The sequence below is a fragment of the Diceros bicornis genome, chromosome 12 (assembly GCF_020826845.1).
Source record: "Diceros bicornis minor isolate mBicDic1 chromosome 12, mDicBic1.mat.cur, whole genome shotgun sequence".
NCBI lineage: Eukaryota > Metazoa > Chordata > Mammalia > Perissodactyla > Rhinocerotidae > Diceros > Diceros bicornis.
Window position 1 is genome coordinate 14,595,026 of NC_080751.1, and position 23,333 is coordinate 14,618,358.

General features: G+C 51.0%; 1 protein-coding gene across 8 annotated transcripts in view; it reads left to right on the forward strand.

The window, feature by feature from the left end:
• The first annotated feature begins 1,728 nt into the window (after positions 1-1,728).
• Positions 1,729-23,333, forward strand: part of DCTN1 (dynactin subunit 1) — a 28,375-nt gene continuing 6,770 nt past the window's right edge. For 2 of the 8 annotated variants that reach the window (XM_058550897.1, XM_058550899.1), the window contains exons 1-14: positions 11,337-11,452; positions 13,150-13,395; positions 13,684-13,762; positions 13,949-13,983; positions 19,774-19,965; positions 20,303-20,500; positions 20,657-20,861; positions 20,938-21,016; positions 21,139-21,298; positions 21,406-21,510; positions 21,693-21,884; positions 21,973-22,089; positions 22,335-22,487; positions 23,116-23,276. In XM_058550897.1, coding sequence (XP_058406880.1) covers positions 11,420-11,452; positions 13,150-13,395; positions 13,684-13,762; positions 13,949-13,983; positions 19,774-19,965; positions 20,303-20,500; positions 20,657-20,861; positions 20,938-21,016; positions 21,139-21,298; positions 21,406-21,510; positions 21,693-21,884; positions 21,973-22,089; positions 22,335-22,487; positions 23,116-23,276 — 1,955 coding nt within the window. In that variant the 5' untranslated portion in view covers positions 11,337-11,419. Of the gene's footprint in view, positions 1,823-7,422; positions 7,505-11,333; positions 11,453-13,149; positions 13,396-13,683; positions 13,763-13,948; positions 13,984-14,694; positions 14,716-16,809; positions 17,106-18,503; positions 18,525-19,773; positions 19,966-20,302; positions 20,501-20,656; positions 20,862-20,937; positions 21,017-21,138; positions 21,299-21,405; positions 21,511-21,692; positions 21,885-21,972; positions 22,090-22,334; positions 22,488-23,115; positions 23,277-23,333 lie in introns of those variants that run through there. The other 6 variants (XM_058550904.1, XM_058550903.1, XM_058550900.1 and 3 more) reach the window with 6 other exon arrangements.

Sequence of the window (23,333 nt, forward strand, 5' to 3'; positions counted from 1 at the left end):
ATTTATTATTTGACCCAGACATATCCTACAGATATACCTGCTCACATATGGAATGTCATATGTACAAGGTGATTCACTGCAGTATTGTTTGCAATAGCAAAAGACTGGAAACAAAGTATCCCACTAGAAGAGGCTGGCTAATAAATTATGTATATCCACGCAATAGAGTGCTATGCAGCTGAAAAAAATAAATGAGGAAGATCTCTATTTACTGATTTAGAAATATCTCCAAGATACATTGTTAAGTGAAGAAATTAAGGTGCAAGTGTATATAGTATGCTATCTTTTGCATAAGAAACAGGAGGAGTAAGACTATTCATATTTGCTTGCATTTGCATGAAACATTGAGAGGATAAGCAAGAAGCTAATAACAAGGGTTACCTGTAGTGGGCAAGGGGGAAGGAGTCGAGGGGAACAAGGGTCGAAGGGAGGTTTCTCAGTGCATGCTTTTTTTTTGGTGAGGAAGATCAGCCCTGACCTAACATCCATGCCAATCCTCCTCTTATTTTTTGCTGACGAAGACTGGCCCAGAGCTAACATCCGTGCCCATCTTCCTCCACTTTATGTGGGATGCCGCCACAGCATGGCCTGACAAGCAGTGCATCTGTGAGTGCCCAGGATTCAACCCTCGCTGCCAGCAGTGGAGCGCGCGCACTTAACCGCTATGTCACGGGGTGGCCCCTCTCAGTGCATACTTTTTATACTGTTTTGATTTTTGAATCATGCAGTGCATTATCTGTTCAGAATAATAATCAGAAATATTTAGAAGATGAAATGGGGAAAAAAAGGGCCAGTAATGGAGAGGTTGCCCAATTCATCCTTTTTACCATTTACCCCCCATCTCCACCCCACCACCAATTTTACAGATTTTTCAAGTTGTTTTCAATCTGAGATTAATTCAGATAAACATTGCGTCAGTTATATTTTAGGCTCTTCACACTAATTTGCTTAATCTTCCTAACAGTCCCATAATATAGATACTATCATTAACATTCTCATTTTACAAATGAGGATACAGAGGCAGGGAGAGGTTAAGTAACCAACCCAAGATCTCACACAGCTAGTATATTGCAGTTAGAATTGGAACCCATTGTCTATCAAATCCCGGCTCTCCCAGCATCCTTGTACAAATATCTTTGAATACCTATTCTATTATTTCTTTGGCTATATTATTAGAAGTGGGTGCATTGGGTCAAGGAGCTTGTACTTTTTAATGTTTTCTCTTTTTAAATTAAAAAAACCGCCAAAATGCCATTACGTAAATTTGAGTTATTTTACATTCCCATCATAAGGGCTTGAGAATGCCTGTATCCTCAGGTGGATAACACTGAGTAGCGGCAAAATTTAATTTTTTCCTCAAGCTAACTGACGAGATATGATTTAACACTATTGTTTTAATTAGCAGTTTAGCACTCAAAAGCTTAGCGACTCTCTGGGGTACCCATTTGCTCAGGGGTGCGCTGTCTCCCCTCCGCCGGCAGAGGGCGCTAGCCACGCCGCGCGGCTCAACTGTGGTCCTAATCGGCATCCCAGGCACAGTGCGCACGCGTCTGCTTCGCTCCAGGTGTCCAGCTTCGTGCCTGATTGATGTTTCCTCGGCCGCGCTCAGCGCGCAGATTTTAACTCGGGCGGGTCTTCGGGGAAGGGTAGCGTTTTGTCTGGACCCAGAGCGTCCCTGGGCCTCGGGTCTGGTGTGGGCCTAGGGGTCGGGCGGCGCGTCGGCCAGCTCACGCGGGCGGGGCAGGCGGGGCGGGACCGGCAGGGTCTAGGGCGGCGGTCGCCTGTGGGGCCGGATCCGGGCGCGGAGCCCCTGACAGGACAGGTACGGAGGCGGCGACCCTGCCAACCGTCTCCTCCGCTGCCCCCGCCGCGTGTTCGCGCGGTTCCCGGCGGTGGCCGGGGGCTCGGCGCTGGCCGGGGGCGCGGCGTGGAGCCCGGTGCGCGGGGCGGGGGCCGGCAGGGTGGGCCGCGGCGGGGGTGGACGCTCGCCTGGGGCTGGGTCGCCCGACCCACCTGAGCTCTCAGCCTGGCGGTGTTGTCCCGGGGGCAGAGTGATTACCCTCCGAATTCCTCCGGAACTGCAAGGGTCCCCTCCTTTCCTGGGAGCCTCGGAGGCACCCCTAAACCCATTCTGAGCCACAGGTTTTCTCTGGGCACATGGTTGAGAAGTTGTGTCAAATGGGGGGGGGGGGAAGAGGACTCAAGCACGGGGGCCTGGATATGCGTTAGGTGTGTCTGTGTCTCCCGCTCCTGGGGTCTGCCTTAACTGGTAGGATGACCTTTGAGAAGTCATCTTGCGCATCTCTCTTGTCTTTAGGCAGAACCACAGCTAAATCACATAGATGAGGGACTCCGATGCTTTAATAAGGCAGTGATTTAGAAACTTAGCCTCGTTTATGGCAGTGAGGAGAGCAGCCCATATTGACCACTTCCTGATGCAGTATGCTTAAGGTATTGAGAGTCAAGAAGCTATGAGGTCGAGATTGACATTCTTTACCAGGTGTACTGCCAAAGCCTGAACCACGGGGATGTTAAAAGAGATAATGATAACTTTTATTCTTTAAGGCATTTTGTGCTCAAATATGTTTAGAAACTTCATGGTTAAAGTTTTCTCTACTACAGAGTATTTCAGAGCCTTCAATATGCTAATAATATTTACCATGACTCTCTCTCTGGAAGTATGGTATGGAGAGTTTCCCAAATTTGAAGGGGAAATACTGTTTTTCTTGAGTGCTGCCTCTGCTTAACATCTGAAACAGTTTGGGAAGTGCAGTTCCAGAATTAGAAACTCAAGGGTTGGAAGAGGCAGTGTAGGTCAGTGCTTTTCGAACTTTAGTGGTGTGTACACCTGAGAGTCTTGTTAAAATACAGATTCTGGTTGGTTCTACATTTCTAACAAGTTCCCAGGTGATGCTGATGCTCCTGGTCCATGGACCACACTTTGAGTAGCAAGGGTGTAGATCACTGGATTGAATGTTAGAGACCATGTCCTGCTCCCTGCTCCCAGAACAGACTGTGCTGTCATGAATGATCACTTCACCTGTCCAGGTCTATAAAATGGGAGGCTGGACTAGAAGATCTCTGAGGTTCCTTTCAGATCTAAAATGCTATGATTCTAGTCCAGTTACCCTTGGTGGTAGTTGAATTTCATCTAAAATATCCTTGCTCAATGGCCAACTTGAGCATGAACGTTTCTAATAATGGGGAATTAACTACATATAAAGCATCCCATTTCATCATGGGATAGCTCAATAAGGAAGTTTTTCATGTGCTAAAATACATCTCTGCAACTTCTATCCTGTTGGTCTAGGTTATTGTTTAGAATCAAACAGGAAAAAAAGTGTAATCCCTCTTTTAAAAGATGACTTAAAGTATTAGATGACAGCTGTTCATACCAGGTTTTCTTCAAACTGAATTGTTCTTAACTTCTTTGTGATATTGTTTCAGATCCCTCTCTTTTAAATTTAGTCCTTCTGCGTGGAGTGTAGTGGGGCTTTAGCTGGACTTTGCAGCATGGGTGGGGCTTGCAAGACTAAGGAAAGCATCCTGAACAGCTGACAGTGGTGCAGAGATGACACTGCGTATGTCAGATCCAGGATTCTTTGATTAAAGTATGAAATGGTATGTCAGTGAACGATTGTGGGCAGGTGAATATCTGGGCAAAGCGATGTTAAGAGCATCTAGTTGTCTTACTGTGGTGTATAATGTGGTTGGAATGGGGGAAGGAGAGAGGCAAGGAGCCAGATATGCTTCACATTATCAGTAAAGAGGGCTTAGGTTGATGATATTAGTAATATCTTATATTTACGTATAACATTTTACAGATTGCAGAACCTTTCACAGGCTTGATATCATTTGATTTAATGATCCTGTGAGGTGGGTAGAGCATCTGTTACCCTAATTAATAGAAAAGGCACCAAAGAGGGTAAATGATTTGCCTTAATTCTCAAAGCTGATAAATGGCAGACCAAAGTGATGACAGTGGTGATGGAGGAGAAAGGAAGGATGCAGGAGGCAATGCTAAGGAAGAATTGACAAGTTGGGCATGACTGAACATGAGATTACAGAGGGGAAGTTATTAGGGAGGGATGAAAATAATTGAGAGAATCACAATAGCATTGACACTGCCACTCTGGGTTTTACTCTGCCAGCTCTGTCGTCGCTCATGGTGGCCTGGAGTTTTGGGTCAGGAGGGATTGTAGTAAAGGATTCCCAGGTTGCTTGGCCTTTCTCCAGCTACTGGGTGATGCTGTGGGGATTTGAGTTATCTGTCCCATAGCAAGGGAAATGAGAACTGAGTCCTCAGTGTCCCCTGAGGAGGTAAGTGCTGAGCAATTGACTGATTCACTATCTTAGGGTCCTCGCCATCCTGGAGACCTGAATTTGGCTTTATATCATTTTTCTTTTGAAGTTCAGGCTAGTTCCAGTTGCACTTGGCTGATGGACTAATTGGCTGTCCAGTCTGACCTCCCCAAGCTCCTACATATCTCCTGAGGGCTTCACTGAAGCAGAGACTGGACCCTTGTCAGGAACCAAAGCCTCACTATAGCTGTTTTCCCAGAAGATCTGCACTTCCCCTAGAGGTCTCCCTGTGGTCCTTGTACCCTGAAGCATATGAGATTGAGATTTAGTGTCACTACCAAATTCCTCAGGACCTGGGGCTGTGCCTGCACTTTTAGTTTCTTAGGCGCCTCTAGAGAGGAATGAGCTGCATCTGCTGGGGTGTATGTGTGCTTGACTGTTAATGTCCCCCATGGGGGTGGTCTTTGAACGTGGAGCTACTCTTTGGGAAAGCCGTCAGAGCCAGCTTATAACCCTAGAGCCTGGTGTTGGTACAGCCTTCTGTTCAACATAGAGTGTCTGTGTGCAGTGCTTAGGGTACTGAGAGGAAGAAAAACTCTCTGCCCTGGAGGAGTTCATGATGGGATAAGGGAGACGATATTTTAAATAAAATGTGATATTGTAATACAGATATGTCCGAAGTGCTATGTGAGGGCGGAGAAGGGAATGACTAGCTGTACATGGAGATGTCAGGGGAATCTTCAGGAAAGAGGTGGTAATTGAGCTGAGCCTTGAAGATGAAGAGAGAGAATGGCTCTGGTGACATTTGCAACATTTGCGGAGGCATAAGGAGAAAGGTAAATAGATCCAAGTGGCTGAAATATAAGAGAACTTTGAGATCAAAGGAGAGGTGGTTGATGAGACTAGATTCATAACAAGGCCAGGTTTTTAATGGCCTGTAGTGCTGTGCTAAGAAGATTCAATTTTGTGGGCAGGGAAGTGATGTGATTGTATTTTGGGAAGCTAATTGTGGAAATAGACCGAAAGAGGAGAATCTGGATCAGGAGACTCTTGTAATAACCTGGACAGGGTTTAATGCTGAACTAGGGATTAGGTCAGTGGACATGGAAAGGAGGGGATGGATCTGAGAGAGACTGTAGAGACAGAGTTAACCTGATGTCATGACTAATTAGTTGTTGAAAACAAGAGAGAGGGAGTTGTTGGGGATGACTCAGTGTTCTATTTTGGGTGGATGGTGGTGCCAGTAGTAAAGAGGGAATATAGAAGAGGAACATTTTTCGGGGGGAAGATATCAAGTGTGTTTTGGGTCATATTGAACTTGGGGGGTGGTCTGTGGCACTTAGAAGACAGGTGGAAGTGTGGGTCTAGGTTCAGAAGAGAGTCTGAGCCTAAGGGTGGTAGGCATAAGTGGTAGTTGACGCTGTTGGAGTGGATGAGCCCCGCCACACTTATATAAGGCTGAAGATGTCACAGGAGAGGAGAAGGACTGGTGTGCAAGGTGAGAAAGAATGTTGTCCAGGAAGCTAGGAGAGGAAAAAGTTGCAGGAAGAGGATCAGCAGCCTCAGTTGCTACAGGGAGGTCAAGTAGGATGAGCTTGGAAACTGCACCTTGAGATTGGACAGTCAGGAGGTTGTGGTCACCAGGGCTCTTTTACTTTTTTAGGGTGAGCAGCTTCAGTGGAGTGGTAGGGACGAGAGCCAGGTGAGTTGAGGAGGGGGTGGGAAGTGAGGATAGAGAGGGTGTACTCACGATGAGATGAATAGTTTGGCAGGGACGGAAGAGAGATGGTGGCAGCTTGCAGAGGAGGTAGCAGAGACTGGAGACAGTCTTTCCTAGAATAGAAGTCTTGAGTATGGGTTCTCTGATGATGCGTGAGAGCCAGTAGAGAGGGTGCAATTGAAGGCACAAGAGAAGAAAGATGATTGCTAAATCAGGTCCTCAGAGGAGAGGGGAGGAGTTGGCCCTGAAAAGAAAGGGACGTTATTTCCTTTGAGGAGGAATGACAGAAGGAAGGAAAGAATGTAGGAAGAAAGTGGCGACAATGGTTGCAGATATATCTAAATTTGCAAAGGAATTCTCATCTAATAGGCTCAGTTTTCTTTCTCAGCAAGGGTACTTGGCGAGGGGTGAGGGCACTGGTGTGGGCTCCAACAGGAATAGGGCCTTGAAACCCATAAGGGAAGCTTGAAATGACTGTCCAGAGGAAAGGGAAAGAGGGCAGGCTTGGGATCTGCCCCAAGAGTGTTTGGGTACCCTCTGAACTTAAATCCTGCACTGTAGGCCTCTCCTTCTCTTCCTTGTAGTAATGATGGCTGACGTTTATAGAGTGCTTCGTACCAGGCCCTCTTCTAAGTGCTTTCCAGGCATTCTTACGTGATTTTTACGACAAGCTTGTGGAAAGTAACTGTTATTATCCCTATTTTACAGAAGAGGAAACTGAGGTATGGAGGATTACTTAGGCTTAGTAGTACTTATGGTTGATGAATCTCTTACCTCTGCAGAAATGGCATTCCTTCCTCTGAGGCATCAGAGAAAGGCAGAAATTTAATCCCAACTCCCAGTTTCTGGACCTCTAGGGGCTGGAGTCTAGTGCTGCGAAGGGGGGAGTCTTACCAGGCCAGCCTGTGGGCATGATCGTGGTGGGCTTGGGTGAGCAGGGCGGTGGGGTCACTGTTGCTGCTGGCTTTTTACAACTACGTAGGCAACTCTGAAATCCTTGAGTGATTTCCCAGCATCCTGACTAGAAAGACAAGTGACTGATAGTGATTTGTCAGGTACTGCAGGCTGTGTCACCTGAGATGGTGAATAAGAAAACAGATCTTGTCACTGTCAGCCAGAAAAAGAGAATTTTTTCTGCCAGTTATGGGACTAGGTAGACCTAAAACCTTACATAGTAGCATAGATTATTAACACTCACCTTTTGTGTTTTCCTCATTGGTGTGATAGATAGAATTTGCAGGTAAGGCACACACCTGACTTGAATGAAAGGGAAGAGTGGTGGGATGGCATGGATGGAAGACAAATGCACTTACCTTTTCCTGCTGCAGCCACTGGAGCATCATTTCTGTGTCCTTCCTCTTGAGGTTGCCATGGATACGCCTTTGCGTGGAGACTTGAGGAGATTGATTTCCATTATGATCAGATGATGACGTGGATTTAAAAAGAGAAAGGAGGAAATGCTCTGCTGCTGGGGAGTGGCCGGTGAGCTGCCCAAAAGGCAGAGCCCAGCACAGCCGAGGGGGCTGTGGCTTTGTTGGCTGCTTTGGCTTTTGCTGAAGTTGTGAAATGGTGCAGCTCTCTCTTTAGAGCGCAGGCTCAGTGTTCCCTGTCTGCAGGGTCCTAGTGCCGGAAACTTGCTGGTTGATTCAAGGGGAGGCGTGAGCAGGAACTTTGAACAGTCTGTTTAGCAGGACTCTTGCTGGTACTGGGAGGGTTGTAGTTCTTAAGTACAGGGTTGCGCTCAAGTGCCTGTTGCCTTCCTGCAAAAGTTCCTTTACTGAGGATAAATGAAGCATATTGTGTAGCTTTCCTTCCTGGCTGTTGGAGGTCTGGGCCCTTTGGAGGTGGGCCTGGCAGTCACTGGGTATTCCTGGGGGAGGGGAATGCTGTGGGAGGGGTAGAGCTGCATTCAGATTGGGAGTGGGCTGTAGACATTTCTGAGGGTAATGAGGAGCCAGAGAGGTAAAGAAAGTCCATTTGGGGGCTAGGCCCTATCTGTATGAGATCTGTAAGGCAGATACAGGAGTAGGACCTAGGAACAGAAGGCTCTGTATGTGTCTTCTTTCCGGGTTTCTGTGCATCTCTCGAATCCAGCCTTCCAAGCTTCCAGTCCCCCAGCCTCCATTCCCCACTTGGTGAGCAGACTCTTTCCTTTCCTGACTCCTGAGGGACTTAGGTCCACACTTACCCTTCCCTACTAGTGCTTTCAGAGATGTACGACTTTACCCTAGTCTTAAAATCTGGATCTTGCTGATTACCATTGTGTTTCATTTTATCTCTTTGCAACCATACTACTATATACCTAGTGCCTAATGCAGTTCAGTTCAAGTGTGTGGACCCTACTGTCAGACTGCCTGGGTTTCAAATCAGCTCCTCTATGAGTGGGATCAGGGAAAGCAAACAGTTGGGTTAGCCCAGGATCAAGGTTAGGTGAGATGAGACAAGAGGAGGTCAAGGGCTCAAAGGATGCTGGGTACCAGTAAAAGCAAGGTAGAAATGGTGCGGCTGGATGCCAAAGAGGCCTTTCCTCTTTAATTCCCAACAATCTACCTGTTTTCCTATCATTTTCTGAAACATTCTCCAAGACCGTTGCTAACTATTTATCAGACACAGAGACTTTTTCCTCCTCTCTTCCCGTTTTCCTAGACGTTTTAGCAGTATTTAGTATCATTGGGGTGGGGGTGGGCATGGAATGGATTACATTCCTGACTATCCATACTTACCTTCTAGTTCATCTCAATGTGGTTATTTATTTAATAAATATTTGACTCCATGAGCTAAGGGTGATGGGATCATAAAGAGGAAAAGTTGTGGGCTCTGCTTTAAAAGACATATAGTTTAATAGAAGAACTCATCTAGACTTCTTCGCTTCAGCCAAGCTGGTCTTTAATATTCCCTAGTCAAGCAAAATTATTTCTGTCTCTACTCATGCTGTCTTCACAACTTGTAGTGTTTGTAGGCCTTTGCTCTCTATGTATCCAAAAAACAACCCATAATTCAAGGCATAGTCGGGTACCTCTTTTCTTTCTAGCTCACCTTTCTCCTCTCTATAATTCCTTATAATGTTTATTGTCTAGATCTTTTATTTTAAGACTTATATGTTGTCTGTTATCATGTCAGTTAGTTCTTTGCACTTCTGTAGGTTCTGCACTTTTACATGCTTTATTTTATTCCAGCCTCCTAACATTACTGTAGATATGCAGATATTATTCCCATTTTGTAGGAGAAGAAATCGCCTCCAGGAAGTTAGGTGACTGTATATACCTTGTGGCTAGTGAGTTGTGAGGTTGTTCTTAGATCTGAGGCAGTGTGGTCTAGAGGATGGGCATGGCCCTGGAAGCTTAGAGGTACGTGTGGTAACAGTGAGGATAGTAGAAAGTGAGAGGGTTTCGGTTCAGGCTTTGGTTCCAGTTTTGGCTCCACTCCTTTCCTTCTGTGTAACTTCAGGGAAGTTGCGCAGTTCTCTAAACCTCAGTTTCCTCGTCAGCATTGTCCCTGGCCTGCCCTTCTATGGGGTTGTTGAGATGTCTGAATATGATGATAGCAACATTGCTATTAGCTAACTTCTGTTGAGTACTTACTAACTACCAGGCAATGTCCTAAATGTTTTACATGGATTTTCTTGGCTAACCTTCACAACAGCTCTCTGAGATATGTTCTTTGATTGTTCCCAATTGACAGGTGACGAAATTGAGGCACAGAGTTAAGTAACTAGACCAAATTTATGTAGCTACCAAGCAGTGAAGCCAGGAATTAAACAAAAGCAGCCTGAGTCTAGAACTGGAACTCTTAACTATAGTACTATAAAATTATGTTTTTTAAGCTACTCTGTAGACTGTGAAGTGTTCTGAACATGTGAAGTCCAGGTTGCAAGGACCTGCATGGCCCTGCCCACTTGTGTAATGGTGCATAGGGAAGGGAGGGGGCAGCATGGAGATTTCACAGGGGAGGAGAGAAATGGTTTCCTAGGGGGTCTGGCCGGGATTAAAGATGTGGAGAGGTGTTTTGGGGCCATAGATCTGGCTGTTGGTTATCATTCTACTATTAGACTATCTGGCCTGCCTTAGAAAGTGGATGGATGGAGGAAGACCGTTTGGCCAGTGAAGCCCAGTGCAGACAAGATAGGTATCCCTAGGCCCAGGGGATCTAGATCCATCCACAGCCAGCAGAGCTGTAGGTCAGGCAACCTTGTTGGCTACTTAGGGGCAGGGACCGCAGTCTGTTTGTTCCTAGCCCATGTTAGAGGGTAACTGAATGAAGTGGTATCATTACATAGCCCTCTGGAGACCTTTCACTAGAATGCATAATTTTGTTAAACATTTTTCATTATAAAAGTATTACATGGTTATTACATAAATTTTGTGAACTATAGAAAATAAACCATCTTATCCTTTCTGTTAAGGAGATGCCTAGGAGGCAAGGCCAAGAGTACAAGGGGCAAGTGGCTGAGGTGGACTGGGCATTGTGCTACAAGGGCAAGTGGGGCTCGCTGCATTTGACCGCTGCCCTTAATAATCCGGTTGAACCTGATACTCTCAGGGTTCAGAGCCTGGCCCTTCATAACAACCAGAGGGGAAGAAGAGTGACTGTGGCACCCTTTGCCAGCATGGGGGCAACTGGGGTACTTGACTTGCTTTGCTGTGTGTGAAGTTGCCTCCACTACTGCCCTTCCTTTGCTGTGTATTAGGCAGGGCCTGGCTCCTCTGGCCCAGTGTAAAATTGAAATCCAAACCCCAATCACATGAGTTTGGACCCCAGTCCAGAGTTTAGAAAGGGGAGAGAGAGAAGAGCACCAGAAGAGGAGGTGAGAGACCCTTATTTTGGCTGTGTGGAGGCCCTAGGCAGCTGAGGGTCTCAAAGTGGCACTTGATGCTTGTGGGCCTGCTGAGGCCTCACATCCCTGGGGGGAGGGCGGCAGTGATGGTGAGGGGGTGCAGACTAGGAGGACCTGTCAGGGCTGTGCTTCCAGCCCTAGGACAGTGTATTCTAGTGATGAGTGGTGAGGGTCTGTGCCTGAGCCTAGCCCCTTAGTCCCTGCCCCTCTTGTCTGGCCCAGGTGAAGAAGGGGGGCACTAGGACCCAGAGGCTAGCACAGTTCCTGACAAGTCTAGAGCAGCACTAGCGCAGAGTGAGACTCATCAGCTGGCAAGCAGGATTCGGTGTCTCTGGGTTCAGGAATCCTGGGGCAGCAGTGGGGACGTGCTCATCAGCCCCCGTCTCTGCCGCCACCCCTACCCCTGTAGGCTACCGAGTGAAGTCCATGGACTGGAGAGGGCCGCGCTTGACGGCTTCTGTGTCTGTCCATGAAGGCCTGGAGCCCTGACCCTCCTGCCTAGGTTTCTGCCTTTTCTCTCTGTCTTTGGCCAGCCAGGGAGGGGGTAGAGGCGGGTGAGCAACATGGCCCAGAGCAAGAGGCACGTGTACAGCCGGGTAAGTGGCCCCAATCTGGGATGGTCCTGGGAGGGCTGCTGAAGAAGGCCTGGGTGCCTGTAGACATTGCTGTGGGGGCTGGGGAGACTGGCTGGAGCTGGGATGGGGCCACTTGCAGCCCTGATGGTGTTAGGCTGGACAGGCTTTCCCTCCCAGAGTTGGGCCCTCACTGGGGCCTGTCGAGGCCCCACCTTTGACTCTAATTGGAGCTCAGGCCAGAGGTTCCTGAGGGGGGCCAGATGGTCTTGGGGACTCCGAATGGGGTCGGTGGGTTGGAATGGCCTTACAGTGAAGCCTTTCTTTAGAGCTGCTTTGTTGTTTGTCACTTGCTTTCTTTCTGTTCTGGCTGAGATTGAATCTGTACCCACTGTTATGTCTACCTAGTTCTGAGAGGCTTATTAGGGTTGGGAGCTTAGGGGGAGTCTCCGAGTTTGGGGCCAGCCCTGATATCACTGTTAGTTCTTTCTATTGTCAGATCCGTGAGAGCCACCCTGCATATCCCAGGTATGACTTGGGGTCCCGGAGCCCCTGGGGGCTATATCCTCACCTTCCTGGATGAGATCTTTGGGGAAGGGAGTTAGGGAGTGCAGGCTCTGGTGGGGCTCCCTTGTGAAGCCAAGTGGGGGCATCAGAAGGGAGCCCTGTGGAGTCTTAAGGACCATGGTGTCACTTCGTGCCTTATTCATCTGTTTGCTGCAAGGCCCCTGGTTCATGGAGCTACTATTGCTAAAAATGGCTTAGGTGTGATTTTCTTCTAAACCATGGGTCTATTGTGGACCTAATTACATGTTGTGTCCTGTCATCACGGGTGTGTCAGAAGCTGAGAGCTGCCCAAGGACAGTGTTTAGTCTCTTCCTTTGCCTTGTCCATCCATGGGGTGATAAGCCATCATTTGGACCACTGGGCAGAGTCTAGGGGAGTGCTGGACAGGTCTAAGTTACCTGATTTACCTGGCATTTGTTTTTCTTTTTATAGCAACATAGTGTGGGGGAAGAATCTCTAGAGCTTGGGGGTAGAGAGTTGATAGAACAGGGCTCAGGCCAGGAAGAAGGGAGTTAAATGGTTGAATGGGCTGCAGTGAGGCATCCAGGATTGTCATGGTGGGTGTGTGGATGGGGGTGGGGGGTTCAGGTCAGGAGGGAGTGGTGGTGACTTGAGCGCTGGAAGGAGGCACAATTGTGTGCATCTGAAAGGGAGAGGCCTAAGAGAGCTGTTTGAACCACAGGGAAGATAGGCGACAGTAGGGAGGGGGATGAGATTCTATGAGTTCACACACTGAATTGCCTGTCTTCTCAGCTCAGGCTCCTGAGTCAGGGCATTGGGTTGTGGGGAGCCTGGTCTAAAATGAGTTATTTGCATGAGCTTCATTCCTCTCTTTGGGGGGCAGCGCTCCTGAGAAAGCAGCCATGTGGTGACATTCACAGATCTATCAGCAAATTCTGATTTGTTATAAAATTTAAATATAAACTCTGAGAAATTCTGGCAGATTCCAGAGGAGTTGGGAGAAGTCTTAGAAGGACACGTCACTGACATTTTTCAGAAGGGAATTTTGGGGCCCACTTCACCCTGCAAATGGGGTTCAGAGAAGTGACTTCTGGTCCTTTTTCAGTCCAGGATCCTGACTAGGGCCTTTTTTATGCATTAGGATGACATGCTTGGCCTTTAACTGTGTATGTTTGCATGTGTCTTTTTTTCAGACGCCCAGTGGCAGCAGAATGAATGCAGAGGCAAGCGCCCGGCCTCTGCGAGTGGGGTCCCGTGTGGAGGTGATTGGAAAAGGGCACCGAGGCACTGTGGCCTATGTTGGAGCCACACTCTTTGCCACTGGCAAATGGGTAGGCGTGATCCTGGATGAAGCAAAGGGCAAGAACGATGGAACTGTCCAAGGCAGAAAGTACTTCACTTGTGATGAAGGGCATGGCATCTTTGTGCGCCAGTCCCAGGTACTCACACCCTGCTTCTGTGTGTGTGTGTATGTGTGTGCGTGCATGTGCACACACGTACATGTGCACATGCTCTGTTGCATGTGCAGCTGGCATGTTGGTGCTCCCTCTTCTTGGGCATGAGCATAAGTCTCTGGTTGGGAGAGTAGGAGGTAGCCGGGGAGGGAAGACTGGAGATCCATCCTTAGGGAAGCTGCCCAGTACCCCAGGCTTGCTTGGGGCCTAGGGAAGGGCCCATATTATAGCCATCTTTGATCTGGCTATATTGCTTCTATTCTTTGGCCTCAGATCCAGGTATTTGAAGATGGAGCAGATACTACTTCCCCAGAGACACCTGATTCTTCTGCCTCAAAGGTCCTCAAAAGAGGTAACAACCACCCGCTTAAGTTTCTTTCCCACATCCAGGAGTCCCCAGGACATGGGGCCACAGTGGATCCTGAGATTTTCCATCACCACCATATTCCCTTGTTATATCTCCCCTACCCTGCCATGTTGTTCTCTGCCCCTCCCTCCTTATACAAATACACACTTTGTTTCTGTTTGCTTTCTGCAGATGGAACCGACTCAACTGCAAAGACCAGCAAACTGGTGAGTGGTTGGGGGTGGGAGTGGGGAGTAATAGAGAGAAGGAGGGGAAGGAGAAAGAGAGGAGGGAGACCCAATGCCAGGCAGGTAGAAGTAGTAGATGAGTAAACTGTGTTAGCCTACCAGTCTCCAACCTCCCTGAGAAGGAAGTTTTCTGAATATGAGTTGCTGTTTTAGGGGTAGAGTAAATGTGGTAGCAGGGAAAAACTTTAGGTTCAGAAGTTCAGGGTCAAATGGGTCTGATGCTAGGAGTGATAGGAAGGACAGGTCTGACCCTAGTAGTGTTGTGGCCATCTTCCTATCGTTTGGTACCCAAGGCTGCCAAGCTCTATAGGATGTGAGGGTAGGGGTAAGGTAGGAGTGGAGGAAGAAGGAGCTCTACTGTTCACGAGTGAATGGTGAGGAGCCGGGCCCTCTGCCACCTGTTTTAGGCTGTCTGCAGATGGCTTGTCCTAGCTCCCCTCTGCTGCTCCGCACAGGGTGTGTGGGGTGGGGCTCCAGACTCGCCAGCTTCTCTGGGCCAGTGTGTGGACATCCTGGAAACTGATCCTTGAGGGACCCTTCATCTCACTTACCCAGGGCTTGACAGTGACCTGACTCCCCGTTTTACCTGTATGTGCCTGAGTTGGTCTTAATACCTACACCCAGGATGTCTGGCCAGCTAGCACAGTGTGGCGTCTGTTCTCTAACTGCCCTTTCCTACCCCTCATGCAGCGGGGACTGAAGCCTAAGAAGGTGGTGTGTTTACTGTTTGTGCCTGGGTGGGTGAGGGCCATGAGCCCCCTCCCCAGCTGTCCTGCATGTCCTTGGGCTGCTGCATGCATGTGTGTGTGACCTTGGGGCTGGGATGGCCAGAGGAAATGGCAGTTTTGGCTTTCAGAGTTCCTTTGAGGGGTGCAAGGACATCAGGCTTGGTGTCCAGGCCCAGGGAGGGCTCATTAGAGGTGATCCTCACCCCTCACCCCCCACCTCAGGACTTGTAGTCAGTGACTCCAAGTATGACTGTAAATAGCAGCAGCATGAAATAGAACATTTACTGGGTTACAGTGGCTTCTCACTTAGCCTAAGCTTGGGGGCACTGGGAGGAGAGACTGGGGGATTGGGGATGGGGAAAGTACCAAGGGAGGTGGTTGGGCAAGGAGGTGGGAGGTCAGGGCACAAAGCACAGTAAGAACAGTCTCGAGTTGGAAAGCCTGAGAGTCTGTGTGCCTGCCTCTGGGTGGGCACTGCCGTGAATGCCCACCTTCATTCTGCGCTATCTTTCCCTGCCTCTTCCTTCCTCTGGTGTTGTGCCTGAGGCTCACCTCCCACCCCCTGCAGCCTTCCATCAGCCATCATTGGAGTGGGGCTCAACTGTGCCACTCCCAGACTCTTTTAAACTCTTTTAAGTCACTGCCATGACCACTTCCTCACACCAGCCCTGCCTTGGGCCTGTGCCCAAGCTGTCTCTGACCTGCATGTGCCTATCTGACCTGTGTGTACTGTGCTGTATGTACGATTCTGTGATTTCCTTGTTGCCAGCCTGTCTCAGGCCCTTCTGACCTTGCATGGAGAGCTACTGGATGGGGGCGGTGGGAGGGGAGAGGAAAACATCTCCCTTGCGACACCTGGTTGGTGATGGTCTTCACTTTGGAGTCTTGCTGTGGAAGAGACCACGTGCTGGTACCTGCTTTGGGGTCCTGGCTTTGGTGGGAATGGGGAGGTAAGAAGGAAAATAATGCTCTAAAGGATGCTGGGTCCATTACAAAGTCATAGTAACTTGGCTTCTTCCCTTGATTATTGTCTCCTGGTTGGGGCTCGCTCCCATCGCACATAAGGCCCCTGAATAGAGAAGAGCATGGACATGCAGTCTGATATCTGTGGAGGAGTTCTGGCCACAGCCTGACCTGATGCTGGGTGGGGCCTGAGCCATGCCCAAATCCTGGGGTTTTGGCAGCTGCCTGGGGAAATGTGGCAGAGCCCAGCCTAGGCTGCCCAGGCTGGGATACAATGCTTTCTTTGCTCATGGTGCAAAGTGTCAGTGAAGTAAAGTGCCCCCAGGTCTTCTCTCCAGTGGTGCTCTCGCAGCAGATCAGTTAGCCCAGGGTGTTTGCTCTCACCCCATGGAGAACAGGGAGCTAGATCCAGAACAAAAGAACATACTTTGAGGGGGAGGGCAGAAGAGAACCCAGATGTCTCTGCAAGGTGCCCAGTCCTTTCTGGAAGCCCTTTAGAAACAGGCTTTAATCTGCCTACAACCAGGGGAGGGTTGGGAAGAGACCCAAATACCGTCATAAGAGCTGCAGCTGAATGTTCCTAGGGTTTCTTAGTCTCCCTGTGTGCCCCTCAGAGATGATGCTGTCGCAGGAGGGGTGCTCTGGTTGTCTGGGCCTGATGAGCCACCATAAGGGCGTGGTCAGTGTAAGAGACAGAAGCAGAGTTGATGGGGTTGTGGGCAGAGGGGAGTATGGGAGAGGCTGATGGGGCCGTGAGGTCCCATGTCCCTGGCCAGTGATGCCCTGGCCCCAGAGGGTACCATTTCTGGGATGGCCCGTAGTCCAGTTTTTTGGAGCAAACTCTTGGGGGTAGGGAGGAGGGAGGGGGAGGGAGGAGCCAGAACCTGTTCTTTAGAGGAAGAAGAAGGGCGGCTCTGCGCTGGACTTTGTGCAGTCATGAGGAAGAGGAGGAGCCAGCAGAGCCTGGCGGTTGCTAGGTGACCAAGGAGCAGTGGCTCCACCCCCGTGGAGCAGAGGAGGGTGGGTGCATGACGTCAGGTGGAGCTGGTGCTGCGGCCACTGAGGCTGCCATCAGCCTCAGCTGATGAACTGGGCCAGGCGCCTCTCCGGTTGCCTACCGGGGGGAGCCTGGCCGTCCCTCTGCCCACCTGCGGGGGCTTCTGCATCTGAGCTGCAGCCATTGCGCGCTGGGAAGCTGCCAGGCCGGGAAGCGAAGGCTGCATTGTTGGGATTTGATGCACTAATCTCCTGTCTCCGCCGCCTTTCCCTCTGTTCCGTCTCTTTCCCTCCCTCCCTTCGTCTGTCCTTCCTCTGTGTGTTTGTCCATCCTCCTCTGTCCCTCCTTCTCTTTCCTCTCCTGGCTTTCTTTGGTTTTCTGCAATGATGAGACAGGCACCGACAGCCCGAAAGGTACTCTTGCTTGCTCTGGTCCTGCTGCTGGGTTGCCAGGGCGATGGTGGCAGCAGGCTGCTGGGGTGGGGGTGGGGGCTGATTGACTTCATCTGTCTACCTGGTTGGGGGAGGAGGGTGGGAATGAAGGTGGGGGACAGGGAGAGTTGTGTGTCACTGCCATGCCCCACGCCCTGGGCATTTGCTCCCTGGCCTGCCTGCTTTTGGCTCTGAGTCTGTATTCCGGGCCTTGTACCCAGTGGCCTCACAGGCTTGGGCTTCAGGCAGCTTTTGCTGCAAACTGGCTCTAGGGGAGTTTCCTGTGAGAGAATCTGCGGAAGTGGGTCCAGGGGTCTTTGTGCCTCTAGCAGGCCTGCCTCACCCGACCTTAACTAGCATGACTCTCGGTTGTACTCCCAGCATCCCTCCCCTACCAGGGTTTGTATCAAGGGGCTTTCCCAGGGTGAAATGGGGACCCTGGAATAGTTTTGGCTATAGAGGCTTAGCCCAGGGTAGGAGGGGTAGGGGTTGGTCTCCTTGAGCTCAGTGTCTCCTGGAAGAAGAGTCTAAGCCAAATCTTGTCTTCGCTGGATCTGTGAGACACTGGGTAGCAAGAACTGTTTGGGAGTTGGAGTTAATCATCTATTTACCACTTTGCAGTAACCTGAGGGGTTTCTGGATTTGGTTTAGGGCAGTAGTTTCTCTGTGCTGCTGCCCACCCCCACCTCCTTTCTTGCAGCCGGGTGGGGTTACTTGGCTGAGCTCTGGGCTTCTGGCTAATGCAATATTCATGGTCCTGACACCTGAGCCCTCTGCCCTAGGGATGGGGACTGCTGCAGAATCTGGTCCTGGGGAAGGGGGGGGGGTAGGGAAGACAGCAGCATTGTTCTGCCCTGGAGGCCTGATCTCCCTCTGCTGGGTTCATATCACTTACTCTGGGCTCATGTCATCACTCTTGTCACATGGTATTTCTAAGGAGTCTGCCGTGGAGTCGAGCACTTGAAGGAAGGGGCTGACCTGGGAAAATCCTTGGGAGTGGTACATGGGCGGGGCCTCTGGCTCTGGGCTGGAGTGCGAGAAGCAGAAGGACTGGTCTCTGGAGACCCTCTCCACCAGCTGCTGCCTTTGGTCTAGGAGACAGGGACTTCTGGGATTTCCAGGGTGTCTGAAAGGGTGAGGTCTGCGAGGGTTAGGCAAAAATGGGAGAAGGAACCAGTGGGAAACCGGAGTTCTGAGTTCCTGGAATAGGACCAAGGCGATTCACTGGAGGGAGAAGGGGATGGGGTGGGGTGGGGGTGGCTAACCACCCCATTCCTGTTACTTCTTTTGCTCTCATTGCTGTCCCTTTTGCTGTCTGTCTTTCTACCATTATCTTTCCTTTCCTGACTACTTCTCCTCTGGCTCCTGTTGCCTGTCCAGACCACAACTCGGCGACCCAAGGTGAGAAAAAGCAGGCCTCTGTACAAGCCACTGCTGAGTGTACACACACATTTCAGGCATCTGCATGTATGTGGGCATATGTACGAGCAAGTAAAAGTTGGTGATGGTGCGTTTGGGGTTCTCTTTTTCAGGGGAGTGTGGGGACTGAAGGTAGTGACAGGCCCCTCCTGGGAAAATGACTTCCGGCTCTTAGAAGGGTGTCTGAGCCAGTAGCTTGAGTGCAAACGAGAAATGAGAATGGTTGTGGTTAATCAAGACAGGCTTCCTTGGAGAAGGGCAGTTTTGATGGCGTGGGGTGGGGGTGGAGGATGAAGAAGAACTTGGCAGTGTGTATGTCAGAGGATAAGGAACGTGTGTGTCTGTGAAGGGCTTTGGGTGGGGGTGTCTGTGGACAGCACGTGGTCTCTGGGTGTCAGCCCACCAGGAGAGCTTCAGGGCTCAGCACTGCAAGGGAGAGCACTGGGCAGGCCTGTCTGCACCAGGGCCTGGGGCTTCAGGGCAGCCGCTCGGCCCCAGCCCTACAGGGTCCTGGGTAGTGTCACCTGAGTAGAGCTCCTTTGTCTTGGGGGAGGGAGAAAACAGGAGGGTTGGCTGTACTGACCTTGTTTCAAGTTGAGTACAACTTGCACTTTGGCCCTTTTACCTGCAGGGTCCCCTGAAGTGGACCAAGGGAGGGGGAATCAACTTGATTCTCAAAGAGTGAGGAGGGCTTAGCAGGGGTATGCAGCCTGGTACCCCCACTTTTAGCCCAGCCTTCTCTGGCAACATGAAAGTTAGAGAACAAACTCCAATTTGTTCTTTTTCTCTGGGAATGACATTGAGGCACTTTTTCCCCCTGGGGGAGGAGGACACAGGCTTAGAGCTTTGATAGGACTGGGAGTATTAAGAAATTGCTAGAATGATGACAAGTGGGTCACAGCGGGGAGGTCTGGGGAGTAAGGGATTCTGCTCTAAGGGGGTAGTGCCAGAGCTGGGAGGAATGTGGGGTCAGTGCCAAGGGAGGAGCCTTGTAACCTTATGTCTTCCTCCCCCTCCCACCCCGCCCTCCTGCTCCCTCTGTCTTTTGTCACTATCTCTGACTCTGTGTCATTTTCCCTCTCCTCTTCCCTCTGTTTCTCTGTTCTCATTGTGTTTTGGTACTCTTTCTGCCTTTTTCCTTCTCTGTCTCCTTCCCTTGCCATATTCTCTCTCTCTTTCACCACCCTGTCCCCTACTCTTTTTCTGGTCTGCCCCTGCCCTCCCTGAATAGCCCACCCGCCCAGCCAGTACTGGGGTGGCCGGGGCCAGTAGCTCCCTGGGCCCTTCTGGCTCAGCGTCAGCAGGTGAGCTGAGTAGCAGTGAGCCCAGCACGCCAGCTCAGACTCCACTGGCAGCACCCATCATCCCCACTCCGGCCCTCACCTCTCCTGGAGCAGCCCCACCACTTCTTTCCCCTTCCAAGGTAAGGACTGGGGTTGGAGTGAAGAAGAACCAAGACACAAAGGGGCCTGTGACCCCTGGTAGGTCTTGGAAATTTCCCAGGGCTGGGGGAGACCCAGAACTTGGACCAGAAGGGTGGGGACATAGCATATGGGCATCCTGCCACTGACTAAAGTGCCTTGTCCTTCTGCCCACACTTTCCCCATATATATTCCTTGCAGATGTTTGTATGCCACTTGCTTTTGACCGTAGGACTGGAATGATGTTTGCACACATTTCTGTCCTTTCTGCTCCAGCTCAGCCTTGGTGGGGAGGAGGGGGAGGCTGTGCACAGACCAAGGGCTCTCTCTCCGTTGCAGGAGGAGGAGGGGCTGAGGGCCCAGGTGCGGGACCTGGAGGAGAAACTGGAGACCCTCCGGCTGAAACGGGCAGAAGACAAGGCAAAGCTAAAAGAGCTGGAGAAACACAAGATCCAGCTGGAGCAGGTGCAGGAATGGAAGAGCAAAATGCAGGAGCAGCAGGCAGACTTGCAGCGGCGCCTCAAGGAGGCGCGGAAGGTGGGACTTGGAATGAAGGGGGTGGCTGGGGAGGCATTGGGGCCCAAGGAAGTGTACTGGAAACCAGACTGGAGCTGGAGCCTGGAACATCCTATGAGGAAGAGCGCGTGAGGAATCTCTGTGCCTCTACCCCCACCAACCTCCACTCCTCCTCAGGAAGCCAAGGAGGCACTGGAGGCAAAGGAACGCTACATGGAGGAGATGGCTGACACTGCTGATGCCATCGAGATGGCCACTCTGGACAAGGAGATGGCCGAAGAGCGGGCCGAGTCCCTGCAGCAGGAGGTGGAGGCGCTGAAGGAGCGTGTGGACGAGCTCACCACTGACTTGGAGATCCTCAAGGCTGAGATTGAAGAGAAGGGTAAGGGGCGAGGAGTTGCTGGGGGCCAAATGGTGGGGTTGGAACCATGTCTGAAAGTGTTAATGGTCTTCCCCAGGCTCAGATGGGGCTGCGTCCAGTTATCAGCTCAAGCAGCTTGAGGAGCAGAATGCCCGCTTGAAGGATGCCCTGGTGAGGTAGGGTGCCCTCACTGCTTGGCTCTAGAGCTTACTCTCCTGTCTCCAAATGTGTTAGAGCGCCCACTGCCCAGTGACTCTGACACAGGCTGTCCCCCTTCTCTCTCCTTGCTTCTCCACAGGATGCGGGATCTTTCTTCCTCAGAGAAGCAGGAGCATGTGAAACTCCAGAAGCTCATGGAAAAGAAGAACCAAGAGCTGGAAGTTGTGAGGCAACAGCGGGAGCGTCTGCAAGAGGAGCTGAGCCAGGCAGAGAGCACCATTGATGAGCTCAAGGAGCAGGTCTGGGGAGCCCAGCCCCTCACCCGGAGTGTCCACCCCCACTCTCCTGTTGGTGCCTCCTCTTGCGAGGCACCTTTCAGCAGCCCTGCTCCCTCCCTCTAATACAGGTGGATGCTGCTCTGGGTGCTGAGGAGATGGTGGAGATGCTGACAGACCGGAACCTGAATCTGGAAGAGAAAGTGCGGGAGTTAAGAGAGACTGTGGGGGACTTGGTAAGAGAAGATCAAACCCCTGACTTCTGACCCTGACGGGAGGGTATTTAGAAGGGACTTGCTGAGAGAGGGACTGACACATGACCCCTGAGCTTTGAGCAGGGTGTGTAGTGAGTGGACCCACCCTGGCCTGCTACCCTGACCTTGCCTTTCCTTTGTCCCAACTACCTGTGGCCTCCCAGGAAGCAATGAATGAGATGAATGATGAGCTGCAGGAGAATGCACGTGAGACAGAACTGGAGCTGCGGGAGCAGCTGGACATGGCAGGTGCCCGGGTACGGGAGGCCCAGAAGCGTGTGGAGGCAGCCCAGGAGACAGTTGCAGACTACCAGCAAACCATCAAGAAGTACCGCCAGCTGACAGCTCACCTACAGGTGTCTGTGCACCCCCTGGTCTCTGCCCTTGATCACCCCAGGGTTCCCTCATGACGAGCTGTGCCTCATTGTCCATCTCTGCTCCCAGGATGTGAATCGGGAACTGACAAACCAGCAGGAAGCGTCCGTGGAGAGGCAGCAGCAGCCACCCCCAGAGACTTTTGACTTCAAAATCAAGTTTGCTGAGACTAAGGCCCATGCCAAGGTCAGGGAAGTGGGTGGGTCAGAGAGGAGGAAGTGTTGGGGAACCCAGGTTGGGAGTGGCTGTGGGATGACCGGTATGAGATTCTGGGCTTCAGGTTCCTGGGAGAGGGGGTGCTTTGCATGCTGGTTTGGAAGACTCCTGGCCTGGGCTTGTCCTGGAAGCAGGGAACCTGGTGGAGCAAGACACGGTGGTTCTGAGACTCTCTCCAGTCTGGCTGAGAGCCTGCCTCTGTGTCTACCTCACAGGCAATTGAGATGGAATTGAGGCAGATGGAGGTGGCCCAGGCCAACCGGCACATGTCTCTGCTGACGGCCTTCATGCCTGACAGCTTCCTTCGGCCAGGTGGGGACCATGACTGCGTCCTGGTGCTGCTGCTCATGCCTCGTCTCATTTGCAAGGTATGGCCAGTCAATCACATGTCCCACAGGAATCTATTGAACTTACTGTGAACCAGGCATTGAGGATGCTTAGCGAGGATAGTAGTCAGCGTCCCTGCTCAGAAAGAATGTATGGTGTAGTGGAGGAGTACAGTCAGCCAAGTCACAGGTGGATGTATAGTACAGATGGTGTGTTATGAAGGGGAGGTAGCTGCTTTGAGAGAGCACAGTTGGGGATCTGATTTAGATGGAGTGTGTCACTGAACGAATAACATTTGAGCTGAGACTTAGAAGATGACTAGGAGCTAGTAGGGGGATAACAGGATAGAATTCTAGATTAAAAGGTAGCAGCAGCTTTAAGGCAAGAAATAGCTTGGTGCCACTGGTCCCACTACCCTTTCATCCCCATATGCCAAATCCTCACAGCTGCCAGTAATCACATCATTACCCTTTCCTGTGCGAGACTCACTGCCCACCTCCCTACCCGTCTAAGAGCTATTACTGCTTTCTCCCCTTTGTGTGTCCATACCACACCCCACCCCCAGCCCTTCCCCGCCCTCTAGTTGCTCAGCTCTGTGTCCTGTATTCCTGAATCTGTGTTCTCTGTCCTCTGCTCTGAGCCCCAAGTCCCTGGTGCTTCTTCTGACAGGCAGAGCTGATCCGGAAGCAGGCCCAAGAGAAGTTTGAACTAAGTGAGAATTGTTCAGAGCGGCCCGGGCTTCGAGGAGCTGCTGGGGAACAGCTCAGCTTTGCTGCTGGGCTGGTGTACTCGCTGAGTCTGCTGCAGGCCACACTCCACCGCTATGAACAGTAAGTGACCCCTGAGCCCTCACTCCAGGGCCATGGGGCCGAGATTGGCTGGAACTG